This window comes from Cyanistes caeruleus, chromosome 2, assembly GCF_971803275.1.
Source record: "Cyanistes caeruleus chromosome 2, bCyaCae1.hap1.1, whole genome shotgun sequence".
Lineage (NCBI taxonomy): Eukaryota > Metazoa > Chordata > Aves > Passeriformes > Paridae > Cyanistes > Cyanistes caeruleus.
The window spans coordinates 4131631-4153549 of record NC_141702.1 but is presented as its reverse complement, the minus strand read 5'-3'; the positions used below and the strand labels follow the sequence as shown (position 1 = coordinate 4153549).

General features: G+C 40.3%; 1 protein-coding gene across 1 annotated transcript in view; it reads right to left on the bottom strand.

Moving 5' to 3' along the window:
- Positions 1-21919, bottom strand: part of PKHD1 (PKHD1 ciliary IPT domain containing fibrocystin/polyductin) — a 235370-nt gene that overhangs the window by 65468 nt on the left and 147983 nt on the right. Inside the window, exons 53-60 of the mRNA XM_023924235.2 lie at positions 20425-20562; positions 12411-12524; positions 11700-11787; positions 9805-9959; positions 7826-7978; positions 6609-7487; positions 5077-5239; positions 2981-3141 (exon numbers count right to left, since the gene is read on the bottom strand). Coding sequence (XP_023780003.2) covers positions 2981-3141; positions 5077-5239; positions 6609-7487; positions 7826-7978; positions 9805-9959; positions 11700-11787; positions 12411-12524; positions 20425-20562 — 1851 coding nt within the window. The remainder of the gene's footprint in view (positions 1-2980; positions 3142-5076; positions 5240-6608; positions 7488-7825; positions 7979-9804; positions 9960-11699; positions 11788-12410; positions 12525-20424; positions 20563-21919) is intronic.

Below are 21919 nucleotides of genomic sequence, written 5' to 3'. Positions count from 1 at the left end.
GGATAATTCAAAAAATGGTACTTTGAAAGTTCCTCATAAATTATTTAGGGAGAAGGGTGTTGGAAAACATTTAATTTTAAACCTTTGCAGCATTATATTTAAAAGACAAGAAAAAATAAAGACTAAAAAGAACTCTCATATTAAAAAGTAATTATTCTTTGTTGGACTCAAACCCACTTTTGTTGTTACTCCTTTTTTCTTGCAGTAGAAATAATAGCAACAAAAGTCTTGGATCTGCTCCCTCCTATTCTGTTCTTTTTTTCTGAATTCTGTGGTTTATTCAGAAAACTAAAACTTCATTTTGAAGTGAACAATTCTGTTTCTTCAGAGAGTCACAATAAAAAGCTTGGTCAATGAGCAAAGAGCAAATTCAGTGGGTAAAAGTTTGAGAAAACAAAGGGAGAAAAATATGGGTATAGAAATAATAAATTTCATAAATCCTATACCGATTTCATCTTTTATTAAAGACATCATGTGAATCCAGGAGCATTAATATAATTCTGAATCATCTCTTGTGCCCCAGTTATGGCTCTCACAGGCTCTTCCCTGTGATATTCCTAATTCTGATAAAACAACTCCATGGCTTCTTTTCCCTGAAGCCTTCTGAGAGTTTTGGTTTGCTCCCCACAGGGTAACCTGGCTAGAGTAAAACTGGCTGAGGGACACTTTCAATCTGCCTGGCCAAACTGGAAGCTTTCAGTGAGCATAAATATTTATGTGTATCACAGAATCAATCATAGACTGGTTTGGGTTGGAAGGGACCTTAAAAATCATCGCATTCCAATGCCCCTTCCAAGCCATTCTGTGATTTCATAATTCTATGGCAAAACCACCATCTTCACAGGCCTTGAAGCATTGTCACACCAAACAGGAATCTGGCCCCAAAGAACCATAAAGGCTGGAAAAGACCTTCAAGGTCATCACACCCAGACGGAATGAATGCCACCATGGCCACTAACCATATCACAGAGGGCCACATCCACTTGGTTTTCTTAATGCTTCCAGGGATGGTGGCCTCACCCCCATCCTGGGAAGACTCTTCCAATGGCCAACCACCCTTTCTGGGAAGAAATTTTTCCAAATATCCAACCTGAATTTTCCCCCTGACCTATCGCTAATTGCCTGGGAGAAGAGGTCAATCCTACTTTTCAGGGAGTTGTAGAGAGTCTCCCTGAGCCTTCTTTTCTCCAGATTAAGGAACCTCAACTCCCTCAGCTGATCCTCATAGGATTTATATTCCAGACCTTTCCCCAGCTCCTCTCCCTTATGTGGAAACACTCCAGCCCCTCACTGTCTTTCTTGCAGTGGGGAGCTCAAAACATGGGACTTGAGTTTTGGCCTCATCAGTGCTCAGCACAGGGGATTATAATTCCTCTGGTCCTGCTGGCAGGAGATCAGTTGGAGCATGAAAGCTGAGCTTTTTCTCCAATTTGTCAATCCTGGGAGCCTGCACTGCACTGTGAAAAATGCTCAGTGCTACAACTTTCAAGAGAAAAAGGAGAGAAGGGAAGAAGATGACCACAAATTTACCTTATCCTCAAGTTGTGTCTTTTCAAATGTCACCCTCAAGACAAAAGAAACCATAGGTCAGAATGAGAAATGTAGAGGAATTTAATGCACATTTCTGAAGGGAGAGGGAAGAAAACCCATTCAGATTTGGGGAGAAAAAAATAACACAGCAATTTTGTCATAGCTTTAGAAGAAGGCAACTTTTATCATATACTGGTACCTCCATTTGACAAGGAAATAAACCCTGTGGAGTGAAGGCTGTACCCTCAGTGCACTTTAGATGGTGGGGATTCCACTTATACCTACAACTGTCTGTTAGGATGTGCTAAAAATGGTGAGAATCTGAATAAAATCCAGGTTTTGTATGCAAATATATTCAATAATATGCAGGTGCTAAGTGGTAATTGTACCAGAGCATTAATGCTTGGATGTGATTAATAATTAGGGTGGAAAAGGTACAGTAAAAATCAGTGTTTGCATCTAGACAACACATTAATCAACCCTGTAAGCAGCCAGCTACAGCAGGATCCTTAGAGGAAAAGCCTTACACATTTTGTTTAAAGTTCTTGTTGTGTTTAATCAGTTTTAGAGTGTGAAGGAAAACAGGATTAATTAGAGTCCCTCCCATCAGTCTATACCGGCAGAGTCACAAACGATGCATCTCTACAGCAAAATGGCCACCATCAGCAGCAGCAGGCACAGGGAAAGCTAATTGTAATTAAAGAGTTTATTTGGAAACAGAGAGCTGAGCTTTAATCAGGAGGAGAATGGAGACTTGCTGTGGGAGCCTTCAGAAAGTGGTTACTGAGCAGAATGGGACTTTTTTAAACAGAGAGGGGTTGTCAAACTTCTGGAGTGGGTTTTCAGCTTGATTATCTCCTCAGTGGGATGTGGATGAAAATCCTTGTGGGGCCAATTATTGGTATTATTTTGCAGTTTTGTGGTGTTTTTACGGCATGTGCCCCACAATGCTCTCAGAGGAGTTTGCAAGGGGCAGATAGAATCACTGATCATGGAATGGCTGGGTTGGAAGGAACCTTGAAGCTCATCTCATTCCACCCCCTGCCATGGGCAGGAACACCTTCCACTATCCCAGGTTGCTCCAAGCCCCATCCAGCCTGGCCTTGGACACTTCCAGGGTGGGGCAGTCACAGCTCCTCTGTGACACCTGGCCAGGGGCTCAGCACCCTCACAGGGAAAAAATTCTTTGTACCATCCAATCTAATGAGTCAGACCCCCAGGGGGCTAAGGGTGCTGGGTGAAATGATTCTGCAAGAGGACAGAGTGGCACTGGTGCACATGGCGCACACTGAGTCACCCCAGACTTCCACAGTTCACTACATCCTGCCTGCAAGGAATCACACACACTGGGACCAGCATCATCTCAACTTCAGATCTCAGTGGAAGCCACATCTCATGGCTCAAATGTCAGCCTGATTTTACAAACACTCCCATCAGCACATGCACTTACCAGCTTCTGAGTAGAACTGTGTCCATTCAAATTCTGACTTTGGGAAAACAGAGACAGGTGGCTCTAGATCGAGGACACCTCCATCCAAATCTTTGAAAAGGGCTTTCCTTGAGCCTTTGCATCTCTTTTCAGGGTGCATGGTGTCTTCAGAAGTTTGTCCACTGGTAAGTAGGGAAGGTAATATAATTAGTGGCTTGGAACAATCAGAAAAACCTGTAAATTTCTATGTAAGTCATTAACTACTGTCTGCCACAGAGGAAGGTTCCTGTAACAGGTGTGTTGAGGGGAACTCCTCTCATCTGAGACAAATACAGGACAGTTGAGATGATCCATTTCCTAAACAAGGGTCTGTATGGACTACAGAAGGAGGACAGTGTGTTTAGATCATTTGCCTAAAGTTTGGATCACTGAAGTGTAGGAGCCAAATTGCTTTTAATTGCAGATTGACTGAAGGAAATTAGCTCAAAGGAACTAACTGAGCATCTCACACCCATGGCAGAATGCAACACTATAAAAAGACTTGTGCTCCAGCAAAGTCCATAGAGATATTTTCAGATTGCTACATGGATTCATGTTAAACCTTGAAGAAAATGGAGAATTTTTTGGTCTCAGCTGAGAAAACCCGATTGCTGATACCTTGAAGGGGTTGAACAGGTATAGGCAGAGATTTGCAGTACGGGCAGAGGAACAAATAGACCAGTTCCTCCAGTCAACCCAGCTCAAAGGAGGTGGAGAACAAAGACTGCTCTGATCCTGACTCTTCAGTTCTTGACCATCTCTCAGCAGACCCAACATTTCTGCTGGTTAGGCCTACCAGTGGGAGAAACAAAATGTTTCATGGATTTTCTACATTCCCTGTTGTTTCTATTTCCCCTCTTGCTCCAAGGCAATGCTCATCTTATCTTTGACAGGACATATCCATCAAGATATCCCTTCAGGATGCTTAAGCAAAACAATGCAGACACAACCTGGATCAAGCTCAGCAGCTGCAGAGGTGGATTAAATAAATGCACGTAGATATTGCATGAGGAGCACTGGGAGATGTAGAGGCTCAGCAGCCTCCCAAGGAAGCATTCAGTAATCCATGTGCATTCCTCATATTTGAAAACCTCCAGCTCTTGCACTGGACCGGGTATTCAGCAGCTCACTGCTAGCAGAATATTGTGGGATACAAGAGTGAAACATAATGGGAGCTGACAAGCTGGACAGGACTCAGAAATCTACACGCAAACTAATGCCCAGAGCCAAAAGCAAAAATATAGAATAAAATAAGAAATTCTGGCAGAAGGCTGCAGGGGCTCTAAACATAGCAGTGTGGGACACCTCCAATTATTTTTGACTGGCAAGTGGAGGCCATGCTGGAATTTTTTTTTGGTACTTCAAGGCTTTCCTGACATAGCCTCTGCATTGTGTTCAGTGACTGCAATAAATAAACAGGCACGTGGTTTCCATTGGATGTGGTGTGTCTAAACCACCCCAACCAGCAGCGATTTAAGGTTACAGATTAAGTTCTCCCCTCCCTCCTCAACACTCACAGATGATATTCTCCCTGGGCAGGAGCAGTTCTGGCAATCATTTGACATCTCACAGCCTGCCTGGTACTGATCAACATTTCTGATGTGATCTCACAGGCACAAATCAACCCACGCTTCCCCGACCAAAAGGACATTCCCTGTCTCAGGGTTTTTCCTGGAGGTCCTGACATTTTCTGAAGCCTGAGGCTGAGAAGTCAGAGATGCTCAGGATGGGGGTTTAAGAAATGGGATATGTGAGGCTTGTTTTGCTACACAAATGTCAGGAAAAGGAGAAATCCAAGAGGACTGGTCCAGAGATGCACCTTGATGGAATTCGCAACTCAAATTATGAAAGATAGCCCTAAACTAAATTTGGTGGTGTTTTTCCATTTCTTCTTTTTTTTTTATTTTTACTTTTTCTGTATTTGAGTTTTTCTGTGAATGTTTATTTGATGTCGGAGCTTGTTCATTTTTGTCAGGCAGGAGCAGTACAAGAGCAGAGATTAGGGGAAGATAGTTCCAAAGCTGTAGGTGTTTGGGGGTTTTTTTTGAAAAAAGATAGTTCAGAATGAAGCATTTTACCTTGTTGGATGAAAGTAGAACTTGTCCTTCTCACTGACATGTAACATCCTTGATGTCTCTGCTGTGATGAGAGGCATGATGTCTAAATGATCAGCATTTGACATGATACAGACATCCCTGTCTTCACTGTAGCAGCTCTTTGTAAAACCAGTAAAGGTGACTTCTGCCAGGGATTAAGAGAAGATCAAGCAAGGAAAAAGTGGTTAAAAGAGTCCCATAACTAGAGATAAGAAAGTTGTTTTTTTCCTGTGATGTTTTCCATGTTAAATTGCTCCCATATATATCTGTACAAATTTTTTTTAAATCAGACTAATAACATTGCTCATAGATCTTCATGTGGCTTTAGAATACTTTGAAGTCAAGGTACATCCTATGTTGATGCAAACCAAGTCATACCCATAGGAAATAAAATCAAATAAATAGTAATTGAGAAAGGAAAAAAAAAAGCAAGAGTATTTAATACTTTTTCATTTGAATAAGCATGAACCAGTTAAATAACAGCTTGCCTTGGATAGTTTTTCTACTTTCCAGAGATTAGTATAAGACAAGCAGGGTGTGATGACATATATTTGGCTCTGGCACCCAGCTCTTGTGCAGCTCCAAATCCATATTTTGCCATGAATTTTTTGTGAGACTGTGCAAGTCTATTTGTCTTTCTCTACCTCTCTTATTCTTCAGTAAAAAAGGGGATACATTTTCTTGCAAAAGTAAGTAGCAGTGAGGAATAAGGTCATGAAAAGCAGTGAGATATTTAGATCCCAACATTGCAACCGGCTACCAGGGTTCTGCTACATGCAAATATTGCTCTGGGGACTGAAAAATTCATTTGAAACAAAGATCCAGAATACATAAAAGAGTTCTATTCCTCTTGTGCAATCTCTTATACTAAAAAAGGTCATAACTTCTTACATTAGAAGTTATCTTCTTAGAATTTCATACAGCTTCTGTGAGCTGTAGTTCCTATGTTCTGTGACAATTCTACCCAAAGTGTGATATTCACTTCTCAGATTTGGTGTCTTTATTTAGGTGGAGGCAGCTCTGGGCCAGAGAGATGAATTAACTGGAAAAGTAACACAGAAGGAAGGTCTGTGTGAAGCAGAATATATACATTATCACAGGACATAATTATCATGGAATCATAGAATCCAAGAATGGGCTTGTTTGGAAGGGATCATAAATCTCATTCCAACCCTCTGCTATGGTCAGGGACATCTTCCACTATCCCAGGTTGCTTCAAGCCCTGTCCAACCTGACTTTAAACACTCTAGGGATGGGGCAGCCACAGCTTCTAGGGGTAGCAATTATCCTGCAGTAGATTCAGGAATTGAAAAATATCAAATAATATTTTTTTTCTTAATTAGATTATATAAAGTTGTGGAAGAATTCTATCCATTATCAATTATCAATTTCACTGAGGCTGTGATTTCTCAGACTTGTCCATTTGTGGAAGACTGCAACTTCAATTGGAAAAATGAAAATAGTGAGGAAAAGCAGTGCCAGAAGAGTCTGGCCAGTGGAGACAGAAGACCAACCTTTCAGCTTCACAATTCCCAGGGCTTTTGGACAATGCCCAGTTTTGTGCCAGGGATCCTCCGGCCTTTGGCTGGGAACGGTGGTAAACATGGGCCATAAAATCCCGACACGGCCTCTTAGAGGGTAGCGTGGGGGTCTGTCCTGGGCTGTTGGGTCAGCTGAGTGAGGCTTGATCCTGTCTCTGAGGCAGTCAAAAGTCGAGCTTGTTGCGACAAGGACAGAGTTTTTAAGTTCTATGAATTTTTTCCCCGTGTAGCATTGCTCAGCATAGGCACAGTGCACCACTGCCAGGAGTCCCACGGTATTGTCCACCAGCACCACGTTTTCCACCATAATGCTGCCTCCAAGGTGGAGCATGACACCATAGTCATAATTCTTGTAGGACAGAAAACCTGTGATTCTAGTGCAGGCCTGAAATCCATCTTCCTGGTACAGGTGAATGCCATGGAGACTGGAATGGGCCACATTTCCACTGCAGTATTCTCTATCTGGAAAACATTCTTGGCCCCTGATATGGAAGCCAATTCTCTCGGATCCTGCCACGGCATTGCCACGGAGGGAGACGCTGGTGGCCAGGTTCACCTTGATGCCAGCAACCCAGTTTAATGAACCTGCTGGCTGCTTGCTCAGAATAACAAGGCTCCTGATGAGAGAGTGATTTTTCCCTTCTAAATCAATGCCAGGTCCAGTGGTGTTGAACACCACGTTATTGTGCAACAAGATCCCACTGCTCTCGACTGCTTTAATGCCGGCTCCGCAGCTGCCGCTAATGCTGGATGACACCACTGAGGACTCCTGGGATACATTCCTGAATTCAATGGCAGAAAACTCAGGAGGCCCAAAGTTCAAAAACTGAACATTTAGGAGTTGAAGAGTACCTGCAACAAGATAATTTGAGTGAAATCAAAGATTATATTACATAAGAACAGATAAGGACAGCCATGTTAACAGTCAGATATATAACAGCAGGTACTTTGTCAGTGTATTGTAGTGATGGGTATTTGTTAATAAATACATACAAAATCACAGTAAAACCTTACAAAACACAGAGCAACCCCTCCTAAAATATCTTCCACATTTATGAATTTTTAGTGGTGTTCATGTCACATAGCTCATGTTTCTGACTTTCATAGCACAGTGTGAATGGACACACCCATAGCTGCACCTTTTTGGACAAAACCAGTGTGCTTGATGAGGACAGGTGAATCTCAGCTACCTCCAAACTCCATCCCACTGGAGTCTGTGGTGTGTCCCACCAGCATCCTCCCAGCACAAGCCACATCTGACTGGATCTGCACGTTCCGTGTGAGGAGCCCAACCTCCGCGGCCAAAGGGATGCGTCTCCCGTCTTCTGTGTCATGGGGACGCCCTGGGGAGTTTCAAGAAAGCAAATGTGATAAGTATCTATCATACCTATAAACCAGTGCTTTGAGGGACATGAATCCTGACAGCTCCTCTGCCGAATCTGCGCTGACATTCAGGTGTGTTTCACCCCCAGCACAATCTGCATGCATCAACACAAAACCAGAAAGGCCACCTGCCCATCAAATATTCACTGTGCGCTTATATTTTACCAGGATATCTTGTTTTTAGAACAAGAAGGTGCTAAACCTCTCCCCTGAGGTGCACAGGTGCCAAAGCAATGAACAGGTTCACACTTCATTTTTTCCAAGCTCTGTGTGCTGGAGTTACTCTTCAGCACACTACAGAGTTGATCTCCATGAATTTTCCTCAGGATCAGACTAATGTCAATGCCAAAACCCTCTTTGCTGCAGAGTCTTGTTTGTGTGCATTTTCTAAAAGGATTTTAAAACATTTTTTTCAATGCCTTTCTGAAGGAGACTTTTGCTCAAGTTTATGCAATTGTTTTAGCTTTGATTAATCTCAGGTGACTTTAGACACATGCAGATGTGATTTAGTAATCCAAACTGGTTTTATGCATGATGGAGAGAAATAAGGAAATCTCAAATGTAATTTGTTGTGTATTTTATATACCTGCTTTAGGGGCAGATAAAATATGAGTGAGAAGCATGTATTGTACATATTTTTCTACTTTAATTATCAGGAGCTGAAAGTTACAGGCTCATGTGTGAACATTTACTGGACATATCCATATTTGCCAAGGTGAAACTCAGTATTTACCCCTTAATGGTCCCATCATTCCATTTTTTCAGCTGTTATCTAACAACTGCTGCATTACTCAGGGGGCAAGCAGTAATTTCTCCTCGTGATACATTTATTATATCTACATCAGCTAAAAAGAAAGGCCTAAAATGCATAAACTACTGGAAATGAAGTCTAGATGTGCTATGCTTTGAACTGCACATTTTGTTTGAAAAATGCAATTGTCATAAAAAACTGTGCCATCAAGGCTACTGTTGATTAACACTGTGGATAATTGCAGAAAAGAGCTCAGTTCCAAGTGAAGCTTTGATTACTGGCTCAGACATTTAAACATTTGCCATTTAAAACATGATATTTCTGGATCTTTTTGCCCATTACACTTATTTATGTGCCTACTGGCTGGAATAAAGATCAGATTTTAAAAATATTGTTATGCACTAGAAAAATCCTGTTTGAAGGTTCCAAATTTGACCTGTTAATAAAATATTTTTGCTTTTGTTAAATAGATGGTAATAAATTTACTTTATAGGCTGAAATAAAATTAAATAAGTATTAACACTGCATCCCTTTCCCCACAAAAAAAAAAGAACCTGTGGAATCTACACCAAAAATAGAGATATATGCAGATTTTATATTTATTTAGATATTAGTTTATAAATACATTATTTTCATGCCATGGAATTGATAAAATTTTGTACTTTATAAATATAATTGTTTTGAAATTTGAAAAAAGGGTGGGGTTTAATTATTTTCCAGGTTTTTGACATACCATAGAAATTGTGCAAAGGGCCTAAAACCCTACATTTCTTTTTTCCTTTAAGAAAGGAAAAATTATTTTCTTGCTCTGTGAACCAGCTCAACATGAAACACCAGAAAGTTTTCCCAAACAATTCAGCACTAAATTGATTCTGTTCACAGAAATTCATGTCAGAATCAGCAAGCTAAAAAATTATATGGAGAAAGAAATGAAGGCACCACAAGGATGTAGAATTGATCCTGTTGAGATATGAAATGGGAAGTCAATACTTCAGAAGAAAACTCTCCAAAAAAAAGGAGAGAAAAATTCCTTACCAATGTGCCTGTGTAGAAGACGTTCATGAATTCTTATATTATGACCATGAACTTCTTTAAGTGTCAGTACCTCAGCTTGGTGGGTTTCATAGGAGGAAGAGCTGATCACAATATCTCCACCTTGATCCCAATCTACTTCATCCTCCACAAAAATCCTGTAACACCATGATGTAAATTCAATGTCATTACACTTACAAGAGTTAGGCTCACAAATTTCATTAAAAATGAACAGTTTTGCTCAGGGAGATGTCAGAAAAAAAGGAAAATAAGGTCCACAGGCTATGCTGTAGGAAAAGCCCCTTTAGGGCTTTCTGCATAAACAGATGTCTGAAATATGTGGGAGGAAATTAATCCTGAAGCATCTATTTCACACCATTGATTAACAGCATATACAATTCCAGTACTGCATTTGAGAGCTCAAGTTGCCTCCAAAAGATATATCAGAGCATTTTTGGTGCCAGGAATATTCTACAGAGCTGAAAGTCAGCTTTGGATTTAGACAACACCCAAGTGCAGTGTCCTGTGGCTGTCTGCACTTGGCATTCAGCTTCCACCAGAACTTGTTGGTACACTCAGCAGTGGGAAAGGCAATTCACTCCTCTGAACTGAGAACTTTGAGCAGGATTTGATTCCCTAAACAAGAGCACCTCTTGCTATCTGAGATATCTGAGGGTATCTGAAACATCAGCTGGCAGATGTGACAGGACTGGTTCCTGGAGACAAATGTGCAAGCTGTGGATGGAGCCCAAAATCATCTCATATGAGCCCAAAGAACACCTCAAATGGGCCCAATCCATCTGTTTAGGAACCTGAGTCCTGCCCCTGGTAGCTGAACACCCTCTAGGCACCAGCACTTAAGACTCTGCTGGCTACTGAACATTGCAGAGTCCTGCATTTATTTGTTTTTGCATTTAATCTTGAACTGAAGACCCCCTTTGACAAAGTTGAATTAGCAGTTCAGGGGATTTTTAGCATCACATAAGGGAAACAAAAGCATTTAGTGGCAGCAAAATGCATCATGATCAGTGTTTATCTCTATTTGATAAACACCTTGTCGTGTTACAGGGTGACTGCTGCTGGCCAGGTGATGATCTAAACTCCTCAGGGAATTATTGAGAAAAAAAGGGCACTGAATGCATTCAGACAATGCCTCACATGCACTTTAGAGTGACAGAAGTGCAGAGAGAAAGGAGATTCCTAAAGGGATGTTGTCAAGTTTTTCAAGAGTCTCTTTCCCCAGAATTTTTCAATGGTGAGTAGGTTCCAGATGAGCACTTATGTTATACAACACCTGTGAATATTCACTAAAGAAGTCCACCAAAAAATGTATTATTTCTTCTTTTCTTTCTTTTTTCTTTTTTCTTTTTTTTTTTTTTTTTGAGGAATCACTGTATATCTTCTGAAATGGCAGGAAAGTCCTTCCTGAATTTAAAATTCATACTGGAAAAGGATATAGAGCAGGTCCTCTCCTTCAATAAAATCCACTTCCTTCAGCTTTCATTTTCCTTCAGCTTTCATATTCCAGCACTGATTTACCTGTTTCCTGTATCCAATCACATTATCTCTTAGCTGGCTATTGGTAGACTTGTGATGAAAAAGAAGGAAGGAAGGAAGGAAGGAAGTCTCAGCTTGATTCATCCATAGAATTTAGATTATTTTGATTTCTTTAGAATTAAAGTTAATCTGGGTTGGAAGGAACCCTAAAGATCATCAGCTTCCCCATCATGGTGTAATTTTATTTTACCTAGGTTTGGTTTTTTTTCTATCTAGAAAGAATTCAAACAGAGCCTATCACAAAGAAAAATAATAATGCAACTCACAGAAATATTAAATACAAATCATAGGAACAGGAGCCAAAATTTAATATTTAAAAACATATTTGGGCAAAATACCACCTTTCATTGCCAGGAGCAACATTAGTTCCCAGATGTGTCCAAGGCATCTTAGGATAAGCACTATAAATTTGCACCTGCCCATAAACTCCTGGGAAAAAAAAAAAAAAAAGAAAGAACAGAAGGAGGATTCCAAAGGTTAAAGGAAAAAGAGGCTTGAGAAGAACTGAAGCAATAACTAAATATATGGAAATCTTTATATTTATTAAAGTACATTTCTATATTTTATGAGAAGTGCAACAGAACAAAGAAAGCCTCCACTCAAAATACAAAGTGAAGGATCAATAAGTCCTCAATAAAATAAAATGACCATCAAATGTCACAGAGAGGAAATCTTACCACAGAAGTCTCATTGACATAAATTAGAATTGAAGGAATTCCAGACAACTATATCTACCATTAAAAAAAATAAAAATCTAAGTAAACAAATTAGGTAAAATCTCCAGGAAGTAAATATACAAAAGTTATGCAGCTATTATTAGTCTTTCTGGAAAATGAACTTTATTTTTTTCCCCTCTGGAAAAGGGATCCAAGACCAGAGAACAAATCCAAAACAGAGAAACTTTTCATATAGAAGAAATGTACATTAACTCTAAAATATGTGTACCTTTGTTTGAGGTTTATCTGTACAACATAGTAACAGTCTCAACAGTGGTCAATTTGGATATTACCAAAAATTAGTTTTCCATGAAAAGTGGAATTCATGTTTCATACCAATACTCCCTGGGTGGACATTTATATCCTCCAGACGATCACAGTAAACCCCTTCAGATGCCCGAAGAAGGAACAGCAGCTTTAAATCCCTTTCTAGGGGATGTTGCAAAGAACCTGCAATAAAGACAAAACACCATCAAACCCACCACAAAAGGCTTCTGTGGTGCTGAAAATGGGAGGGAAACTAGGAGGGAAATATGTGTGAATCTGATTTTAATGAAATATCTAAATGGCTGAATCAATATTTTCTTTCTCAATCAGTTTTTACCTCTTTGCTCCTTTACAATTTCACCAGTTCCAGGGTAATTGTGCAGCAAGGATGGGAAAAATGGAAAGACTTAGGGAAAAAAAGTAGGGAAAAAGAAAGTACCCAAGAAGTTTTGGTGTGTGCAATGGCAATATTGCACAGTAAACTGTATTCCAACTTTGCCTTCATTTCTTTCACCAAGGGTAGTTTACACTTTCAGAGGAAAATGGTCCAGCACTAAACAGACACTAAGGAGGAAAAAGTAGGACAGTTTTTGCCCTGGAGAAATGTATGCGGAGTCCAGTAAAGGAGTTCAGCGTTCCTTTAAAATTAGAGATTAAATCAATTATGCAACAGAAAATTGCAGCAGATGTAGAACAAAAATATATATATGTATCTGTACAAAATTAGCTGGCCTGTCATGTTCCTTTAATATTTAAAAATTATTAGTTTGGAAAAGAGAGCTGATTTTGTATCCTAAAGAAACACTTTGCTTTAAGAGCCTTTTTCTGTTTAAGTGAAATCAATGAAACAATTCATTGTTCCCCATCAGCATCTGACTGATAGCTGAGGATATTTAAATTCTCTGTACAGCTTTTTCATGGGTAGAAGGCAAACAGCACAAGACTCTCATGCTTCCCATCTAATGTATCTCACACCAGTGAGCTTGGATATTCTCTGGGGACATGGAGGGAATTATCTTTCAGTGTCCATCGTCCACCCAAACCAGCTTTGATTTCCTTATTTAAACTCCCATAACTGTTTGAACAGAGGAAAACCAGGAATTAGGTTGTGTCCAAATATACTTTCACAATTTCTCATATTTTTCACTCCTGGTTACAAAGCACTTACTATTCTAGTTATGTCAGTTAAAACCATCTCATATATCCAATTCTCAACTCAGTTTAAAAACCATTTTTAAGTAGGATTCCAGACTTAACAATCACGTACAAAGGATTGCAAATGGGGGTTCTATAGAATAGTTCTAGAGAACTGGAAGTTCTCCCTCCCTTAAAAGAAATACATCTACATTTAGCTAAAAATCATAAATTCTAGTCCAAAAAAGCACAACATAATAAGAAATGCTACCTTTGTTTAAAAAAAGCCAAAACCACACAAATAAAAAATACAGCCAAAGTGAGAAACAGAGGTCATTATAAAACTATTTATAATGGAAAAGAAAATAAGAGAAAATAAGAGAAAATAAGAGAAAATAAGAGAAAATAAAATAAAATAAAATAAAATAAATAAAATAAAATAAAATAAAATAAAATAAAATAAAATAAAATAAAATAAAATAAAATAAAATAAAATAAAATAAAATAAAATAAAATAAAATAAAATAAATAAAATAAAATAAAATAAAATAAAATAAAATAAAATAAAATAAAATAAAATAATAATATTCACAGAAATTCTTCAGTGGCTGGAAACTGTAATTGGTAAATGACACAAAAGAACACAGGAGTCATCAATCAGTAGAAAAATTCTACTTCTTTTAAGAATATTTAGAAGAAAAATAGACTTAATACTTGCTTATTGCCATCAATATCTCCATGGGTTTAAATCAATAGATTTCAGTAACATGAATGCAAGTGCTAGCGGGGAGTTTTCCAGGAAACCCGTTGGACAATTAAGGTGGACTCTTCAATAATTTTGGGATCACTCACAATGTCTGAGAGCCCTTGAAGAAAGCTAATATTGTGCCAATATTTCAAACAAAGATAAAAGTAAGAGCCCCAGGTAATTACAGGCCTGTCAACTTGACACTGATTCTAGGGGAAAAATAAATAAAAATGGAATGTCCAACTCTGAACACAATTAATAAATCATTAAAGGTGGATGGTATAATTAATGCCAATCAACCTGCTTTTATAGAAAAAAAAGGTCCTGTGAAACTTCCTTGTTATCGTCTCCTAATGAGATTACAGGTCTAGTTGATAAAGATAATAGCTTTGATATCGCATAATTGGCTTCTCCAAGGCACTTGGCTTAGTAGCACAAAACTTTGTGATTAACAAACTACACGAGTAGAGCAGTAACATGGCACACACTAATTTACAGCCTGAGTGACTGGAATGGGGACATGGACTCAGCCAGGCCTGGTCCTGCAAATCCTGTGGAATTCAGTTTTTTATGAGACACCCAAATTTGTGTGAAGATATTGAAAATAAGCAGATAAACTGACACAAATAGAGAGAACAATTACAGGGAGGGTCTAGGAAAGGTAGCAGGAATTTTGAAGTGAAGAATTAGGGAAAAAAGTGAATAATTCTCTAGGGGACCCTGTTTGAGCAGGGTGGTTGGATTAGATGACCTTCAGTGATCCATTCCAACTTTGGCCATTCTGCTATTCTCTAATATTGAACATAAGGTCTTGAAAAGGTAAGAATCTCTCTGGGAATAAATGGGGAAGAATGAAAAACAAAGGATGAAGCTGAGTAAGGTCTCAGACACACACTTTGGTTAAGTCTAAATAGATTCCAGCAGAATGGCCCGTGAAAATGAAGATATGGAAGCAGCAGATACCTCATCTTACTCATAAGGGGAATCCAAAATAGTTGATTCGCACAAGTCACAGGGGCTGGGTAAGATTCAGAACCTTATGAGATAATTTGCTATGAAATCACAGCTCTTGTAATAAGTAATTTTGTTGGATACAGCAGCTTGCCAAAAACAACAAGAATCATTATTTTTGCAACACATAAGTGAAATATTTGGGCTTTAAAAGTCTCTCTTTGAATTTTGGTTATGAAAACTTTAGGTTTCTTGTCCCACTTTTCTCTGGTGAGCAAGTCCTACATAAGATCACACCAAACTTCCCAGTTTTCCATCCTGCATGAGACGACCAGGAATGGATCCCCTCTCATTCTCCTACTCCAGCTGGAAGCCCTGGCAATTTGATGAGCAACCTGATTGATCATAAAGTGAAATAATAATGTGCTGCTGGCAGAGAACCAGGAAAAAAAGGATACTTGCAACCTGGGAATTACCAAAAGCTGGTGGAAATGTCTGGTGAGATGTGCAGAGAAGGTCAGGAGGCACTAATGACAGAAGCAGAGCTCCCTCAAACTCTTGTTCTTCCAGCTGCACTACACAGCTCAAAAAACCCCAACCATATATAATAATCCTGTGTCAATAAACAACCTGAAGGGTTAATAAATTCACCACTGATTACACCTTGTCCTGAAGAAGTGTGAGATCCAAAGTTTGAGACTGTAACACAGATCTGTTACAATGGTTTCAGCTGGTTCATAATCCTTCATCAGGTCGAACTCCTGGAGAGGAGAAAAGCTACTACAAAAAAAAGGAGGGAATAAGAAGGAGAACAGAAATAGAGATGAGTTTTTTCTATCCAGATTTTCATTTATTCTGGACTGTGGTCTGGATCTAGTTTGTTGAATATTAAAAGCATTTTCCATTGTTTTCATATTTCAGTTCTGTTCCAGATGTTCTTCCTGACAGATTTTTTTCTGTGTTGTTTTGGGTTTTGTTCCATAGCAAAACCCTTACAATTCTTTCCTAGAATAGTGGGTGTTTCCTCCCTTCCTAGCCTTCTCTTTTTTTCACCACATAAGACTCTGCAACAGCTGTTACATATAACAGCAACGAAACCTCTGAGATAAAATCTCTTCCCTTCACCTGGCAAACAGACTTTGCTGAGTACCTTACTGGGACCACCTCCTCTATCTCTGTTTCCTGAATCCAAAGCTTCTTGGACTCTTAGACCCCAGCTATTTTGAAAACTGTGTCATATTGTCACCAGAAAGTCTGAGGAGCTTTTATTCATGGTCAAAACACAGCTGGGCAGCACCTACTGCTGGATCTTCTTCTGGAGCCTCCTTCAGGTGTTCAGGCTGCACTCTGGAAAGCAGCCTGGAAAAGCAGCCAAACAAGGAGACCTCACTTGGTTGCCCTTTTCTGCCAAATGTACAGATTTCAGAAGTCCTCAGCTCCACATCTCCACAGCTGTGGAATGGGAAGCAACAGCCAGAAGTGGGGGATGAATGAGGAATAAGTAGTGAGACACGTCAGATGGGATCTGAGAGTCCCAGTGCCCTCCAAATCCTCTCTGGAGGCTGGCAGATACAACACAGGGTTCAATGACTGAAGAGCAGGATTTTTAATCAGAAGTTGAAGGCAGGGGGAGACACCTGAGGGTGCCCAGAACAATAGAAAATCCTTATAATTAGGCAACTGATCCATGTTTCCAGGGAGGATCATACACCAACATTCAGGTTTCTTCATGTAGATTTTTTTCTGGGTACCTGTATCAGCCAGTCCCACAGACTGCAGGGGCTCCACTGGTTATATTGGATAGATCTCTACTGGAACAGCAGCTCATGTGCTGATGTCCACATTAAACCTAAATTTGGGTGTCTTGAACATGTGAATCAAATCCCTTCCCTGCATGGTTCAATCAGTTAAAAGAAACTGAGTGGCTTGGAAGGGGTAAAAGCCAAATGGACAGAGGCTGAGGGGTTCATTGAAGGGAATTCAAATGGTCCAATGAACTTTTTAAACCATCTTTTTCCTATGATCCAGAATGAAAATACATCTTGTTGCACCAACAGAGTCCCTTCTTCACACAAGCTGGACAGCTGTGCAGGGATGATATTTGACTGCAGGGTGGGACTCAGCCCACAGCTAAAGATGGGACCCACACAACAGAGGTGCTGGAGAAGCTGGAAAAGACAGTAAATGGGTGAAACTCACTGGTGCCCTAATTATTGTTCTTTATTTTCTGCTAACACATGTATTTAATGAAAAACACTGATTTACCCTTTGACAAGTCAGTATGGGGTTTTTTTCCTGGAAAAGAAGGTGAATAAATACATTAGAGCTCTTACTATAAGCAAGATAAGAGGCATTAGAATTGTCTGGGGTTCCCTCTCCAGACAATCAAGCCATGAGCTAATGATGACCTTAGGCTTCTTGCCTCCAATGAGTGACATGACTGACAAGCAGCCATCAGGAGATATGTGAAGAAAAGACTGTGACAAGTTGAAACTAAAAAGAGAAATCCTATCTGGATAATTACTTGGTGAGATCTACCATAAAAAGCAAAAGCAGCCTGCCAGCAAAGAGCAGCTGAGTGCAGTTTAGTTCAGGATGAGTCCAACGGATCAATGTGTGCCAAGTGAACTTCAGCATTTTCTTCAGCTTTATTGGGAGCTGAGGGCTTTGTTCAGCGGTGGAACAGGGCACTTTCTGCACATATCATCTGAGTTTTAATGCTTGTGGGTTAAAATGAAAAGAATCATCCTAGCTGAGAATGGAAAAACAGCTGTGAAATGTTGAACTCCTAATTTCTTTTCTTGTTTTGACACAGATGTGATAATGATATTTAGCACTTTGCTTTCTCTCTGAACCTCAAACTCTCCTTTTGTAAGCTGGAAAAATAGCTATTTTTTTCAGCATCATAGTGCAGAGAAATAAATGATGTAACTAAAAATCTGTTGCAATCAGCATCAAATAAAAGACTTTGAAGGATAAAGTGAAAAAAAGGAACTCCTTATCTCAGAGGTAGGACTATGAAAGTATAAATAATCAGAAAGTTTTCCTGGATCCAACAACACTGAAGGGCTAGAAGCACCCAGAGAAATTCCTGTGGGAGTAGATCCACAAATTTTCCTTTGGGTTTTCCAAGGGTTTTGACAGAGTTCTTTGTGGCTCTTGAATCATCTCACATCTTCCAGGGATGATAAATCACATGGATTGTGGTCATACATTAAAGAGAAAAGCAATGATTGACCCTGCATGGTCAAGGGTATTCCAAAAATTCTGATTTCCCAACCATCACTATTTTCTCATCCCAAATTGCTTGTAAATTATTGTTCCAATAAAATTAATTAGGTTCTTGTTACGGTTGATAAACTCCAATTTTACACTGAATTTTTCTCCTTTGTTATATATTTCCCATCATCACTTAGTTCCTGCATTTGTGGTCATGATTTAACCTTCTGACTTTGGTTTAGTTTTTGGTTGTTTTTTTTCAGAGAAGTCAAGTGATCTGGAGGACACCAAACCCAAATAAGATTAATTTCTAAACTGCTCATTTTTCTCTAGAAGTTTAAGGGAATAAAATACTCCAGCTCTATCAGAAAGTCTTTGTCCCAGGTCACAGAATTAGAAGGAACAACATGTGGCCATAGATTTCTACGTTGAAAACAAGGCATGGAGAAATTACACAACAGGCAGCACCTGGGGATTTGGCTCACGTGATGCCAACCTGGGATCCTGCTCAGGCAATGCTGAACGCTGATGTCCACATCTATTAAATCTGTTTACTAAACTGTCTCATTATCTATTTTGTGTCAGGATTTCTTTAGGGTGTGGTGGAGTCAGACAGATGGGCTTCAGAACCCTTCCTTCAGGCATGGAGCAGGCAGGGTTGGACAGATGGGCTCCAAGACGTTACCGTAAGGCCTTGAACACATGGGAAGAGAAAGGGGAAGGGAGATAGAAACAGGCACTCCCAGCTCTACATGCAGGCAGAGAAGCCAGTATGAGATATGGGAAACTTGCAGAGTCTCTACCCACCCATCACCTCACAGCTGAAACAAGGGCAGCTCTCCAGGAGACGCTGGACTGCGACTCAACAGCTGCAATACCTGTTTGGTTTTTAACATCTTTACTACTCACAGATGTGCTGGAGGGGAGTTTGTGCAGCAAAGTGCCTCAATGTTTTTTTAATAAGTGTTTTTAGCAATGAACACATGCTTTTTCTTAAAACCAATATGAAACCATATTTAAAGTGCAAAGGAGTCTAAGTAAGAAATGACTGACACTCTTTCAAGTATATATATCTTTTAACCTCCCAGATTAAGCTTTCCAACCTCTTTTTCCAAAGAAAAACACAAGACAGGAAAATAACTTTTTTGGCCAGTACTATATTAACTAAACAGTCCCTTGAGATTAACAACAAACAAATATTGAAGCAGATTTCCTCAGGAGGTGATTACACAAACAAATTCTCTTTTTTAAAGTTCATGAAACCAATCTTGAGAAAGGTCAAGCAATGATCAACAATGTGATCCCAGCGTCCTAAGGATTCCTGTAAGTAAATATAATGCCTGACTTTAGAAACCTTGATATTTAAAGGAAATTATGTGAGTAATTACTTCAGAGTGGAAAACCACCAATCCTGTCTGCTGTAAATAATGTGGAACAGCCCCAGTGACTTTGGGGACTGTGAAGAAGCTGGAAGTAGGGGCAAGGTGGTACCTTCTTGAGGTCCTCACCTGTACAGAGGGATGAGAGGAGCAAGTGTGATGAATCTAGCTGTTTCATACCACAGCAGGATTTCCAGGCATTCAGGGAATTCTCCATGACTGTTTATGCTGGCTTTAAATATTTCTGTGTCACAAAAAGTGTCCTGTTAATACCCATAGGCACCAGGCATTGCCTGAACACTAGGGCAGATCCTGCCCTGAGGAATTACTGTCTCATAAAGCAGCCCCACGGGAAGTAGGGAGGACTTTTACACTTATATCAGATAAAATCTCTGCCTCAGTGAAACCAGGAGTGAGGTGAGATTGCAGTATTTGTAATACATTGTTATTAAAGGAATAGGTAACTAGCTCCAGTGGATAATCATGTGCTTCACATGGATTCTGGGTGTCCAAACTGCAGATATCCAGATAGCCACAGGGCACTAGGTTGGACAGCATGTTTATGGTGACACAAAGTCCTTCTCCAGAGTTTTTTTTCCTATCAAGAGCAGAAGTAAAACCCAGGCATCCCAAAGATGAGCTGTTCACTCACCCACTCTCAGCACACCCCCCAGCACCACGACACAGGCTGCGCTCAGGACGTTGCTGGAGTTGCTGGGGAACTCGAGGGTCCCCAGGATGTAGAGTCCTCTCAGAGGTGGAAGAGCCACATCCACCAGGATGGTCCTGTCTGGGAAACAAAGCAGAGGATTGTTTAGGTCAGTGGCAGCCTGACAACACCACTTGCCAAAAAGTGTGGCGAGCTGGTGAAGAATGTCAGCTCGGCTTTTGTATTATTCAGATTGGTTTTCACAGAATCATGGAATGGCCTGGGTTGAAATGGACCTTAAACCTCTTCTTGTTCCAACCTCCTGCCATGGGCAGAGACACCTTCCACTATCCCACATTTCTCCAAGCCCTGTCCAGCCTGGCCATGGACACTTCCAGAGATGCAGTCACAGCTTCTCTGGGCAACCTGTGCCCGGGCCTCACCAGCCCCTCAGGGAAGAATTTCTTCCTAATATCTAATGCAAACCTACCCTTTTTCAGTCTGAAGCCATTAGCCCTTGTCCTGCCACTCCAGGCCCTTGTAAATAGTCTCTCCCCATCTTTCCCATTTTTGCCCCATGAAATTGAAGAGGACAAGAGAATTATTTTGAAGAGAACAAGAATTCCTCATCCCTGGAAGTGTTCAAGGGCAGGTTACACGGGGCTTGGAGCAACCTGGGATAGTGGAAGGTGTCCCTGCCCCATGGCAGGAGGTTGGAACAAGATGGGCTTTAAGGTCCCTTCAAATACAAACCCTTCTGGGATCCTAGGATTGATGGAAATGGAAAAATATCCAAAAGTATCACCAAGGTACATCATGGTGAGAAGGGCCTGCAAGTCCCCACCGTGTCAACAACAATGGTCAGGGTGACTGTTGTCTGTGGCCACACACCATGAACTACTTCCACTGACTCTCTGTCACCAATTTTCCCTTTTCAACTTGGCTTTGCTCTCCCAGGTTTAGTGTATGAAAACTCACCTCTTTCTCACCACCCAAGAGGAAATCTTTGCTTACACAAACACAACCTGCAGGAAGCCAGAGTTCATAGAACCACAGAATTGTTAAGGCTGGAAAAGAGCTGGCTGGAAAAGGGCAGATCCACTATGTGTTCCTCCAGTCTGCACTCATATTCCCCTCTAAAAATCAGTTTACAATGACCAGGGCAAAGCACCATTCCCTCAGATCCATAAGGAGAAAGCAAGGGGGATATTTTTATATTTCAGAAGAGAGTGGAAACTGGTGTGGCTTGAGCGCAATGACAACATCACTGCTGCTTCCTGAAGCTGCAGCCTGGAAACCTTGAAAATGACTCTTAAGTGTTCCAAGTAGGACATGAGCAAGGATGTAAATGCTGGATCATTTAGGGGTAGCCCTCTGCACAGAGGTAAATTCCACCCTCAGGGCCCATCTAATGCTCTTGGATGTTACTAAGAGCTCCTCAGTTGATTGCACTGGAAAACAGCTCAGGCCCTGAAACTGTGGTCTCCATCCCCTTCCA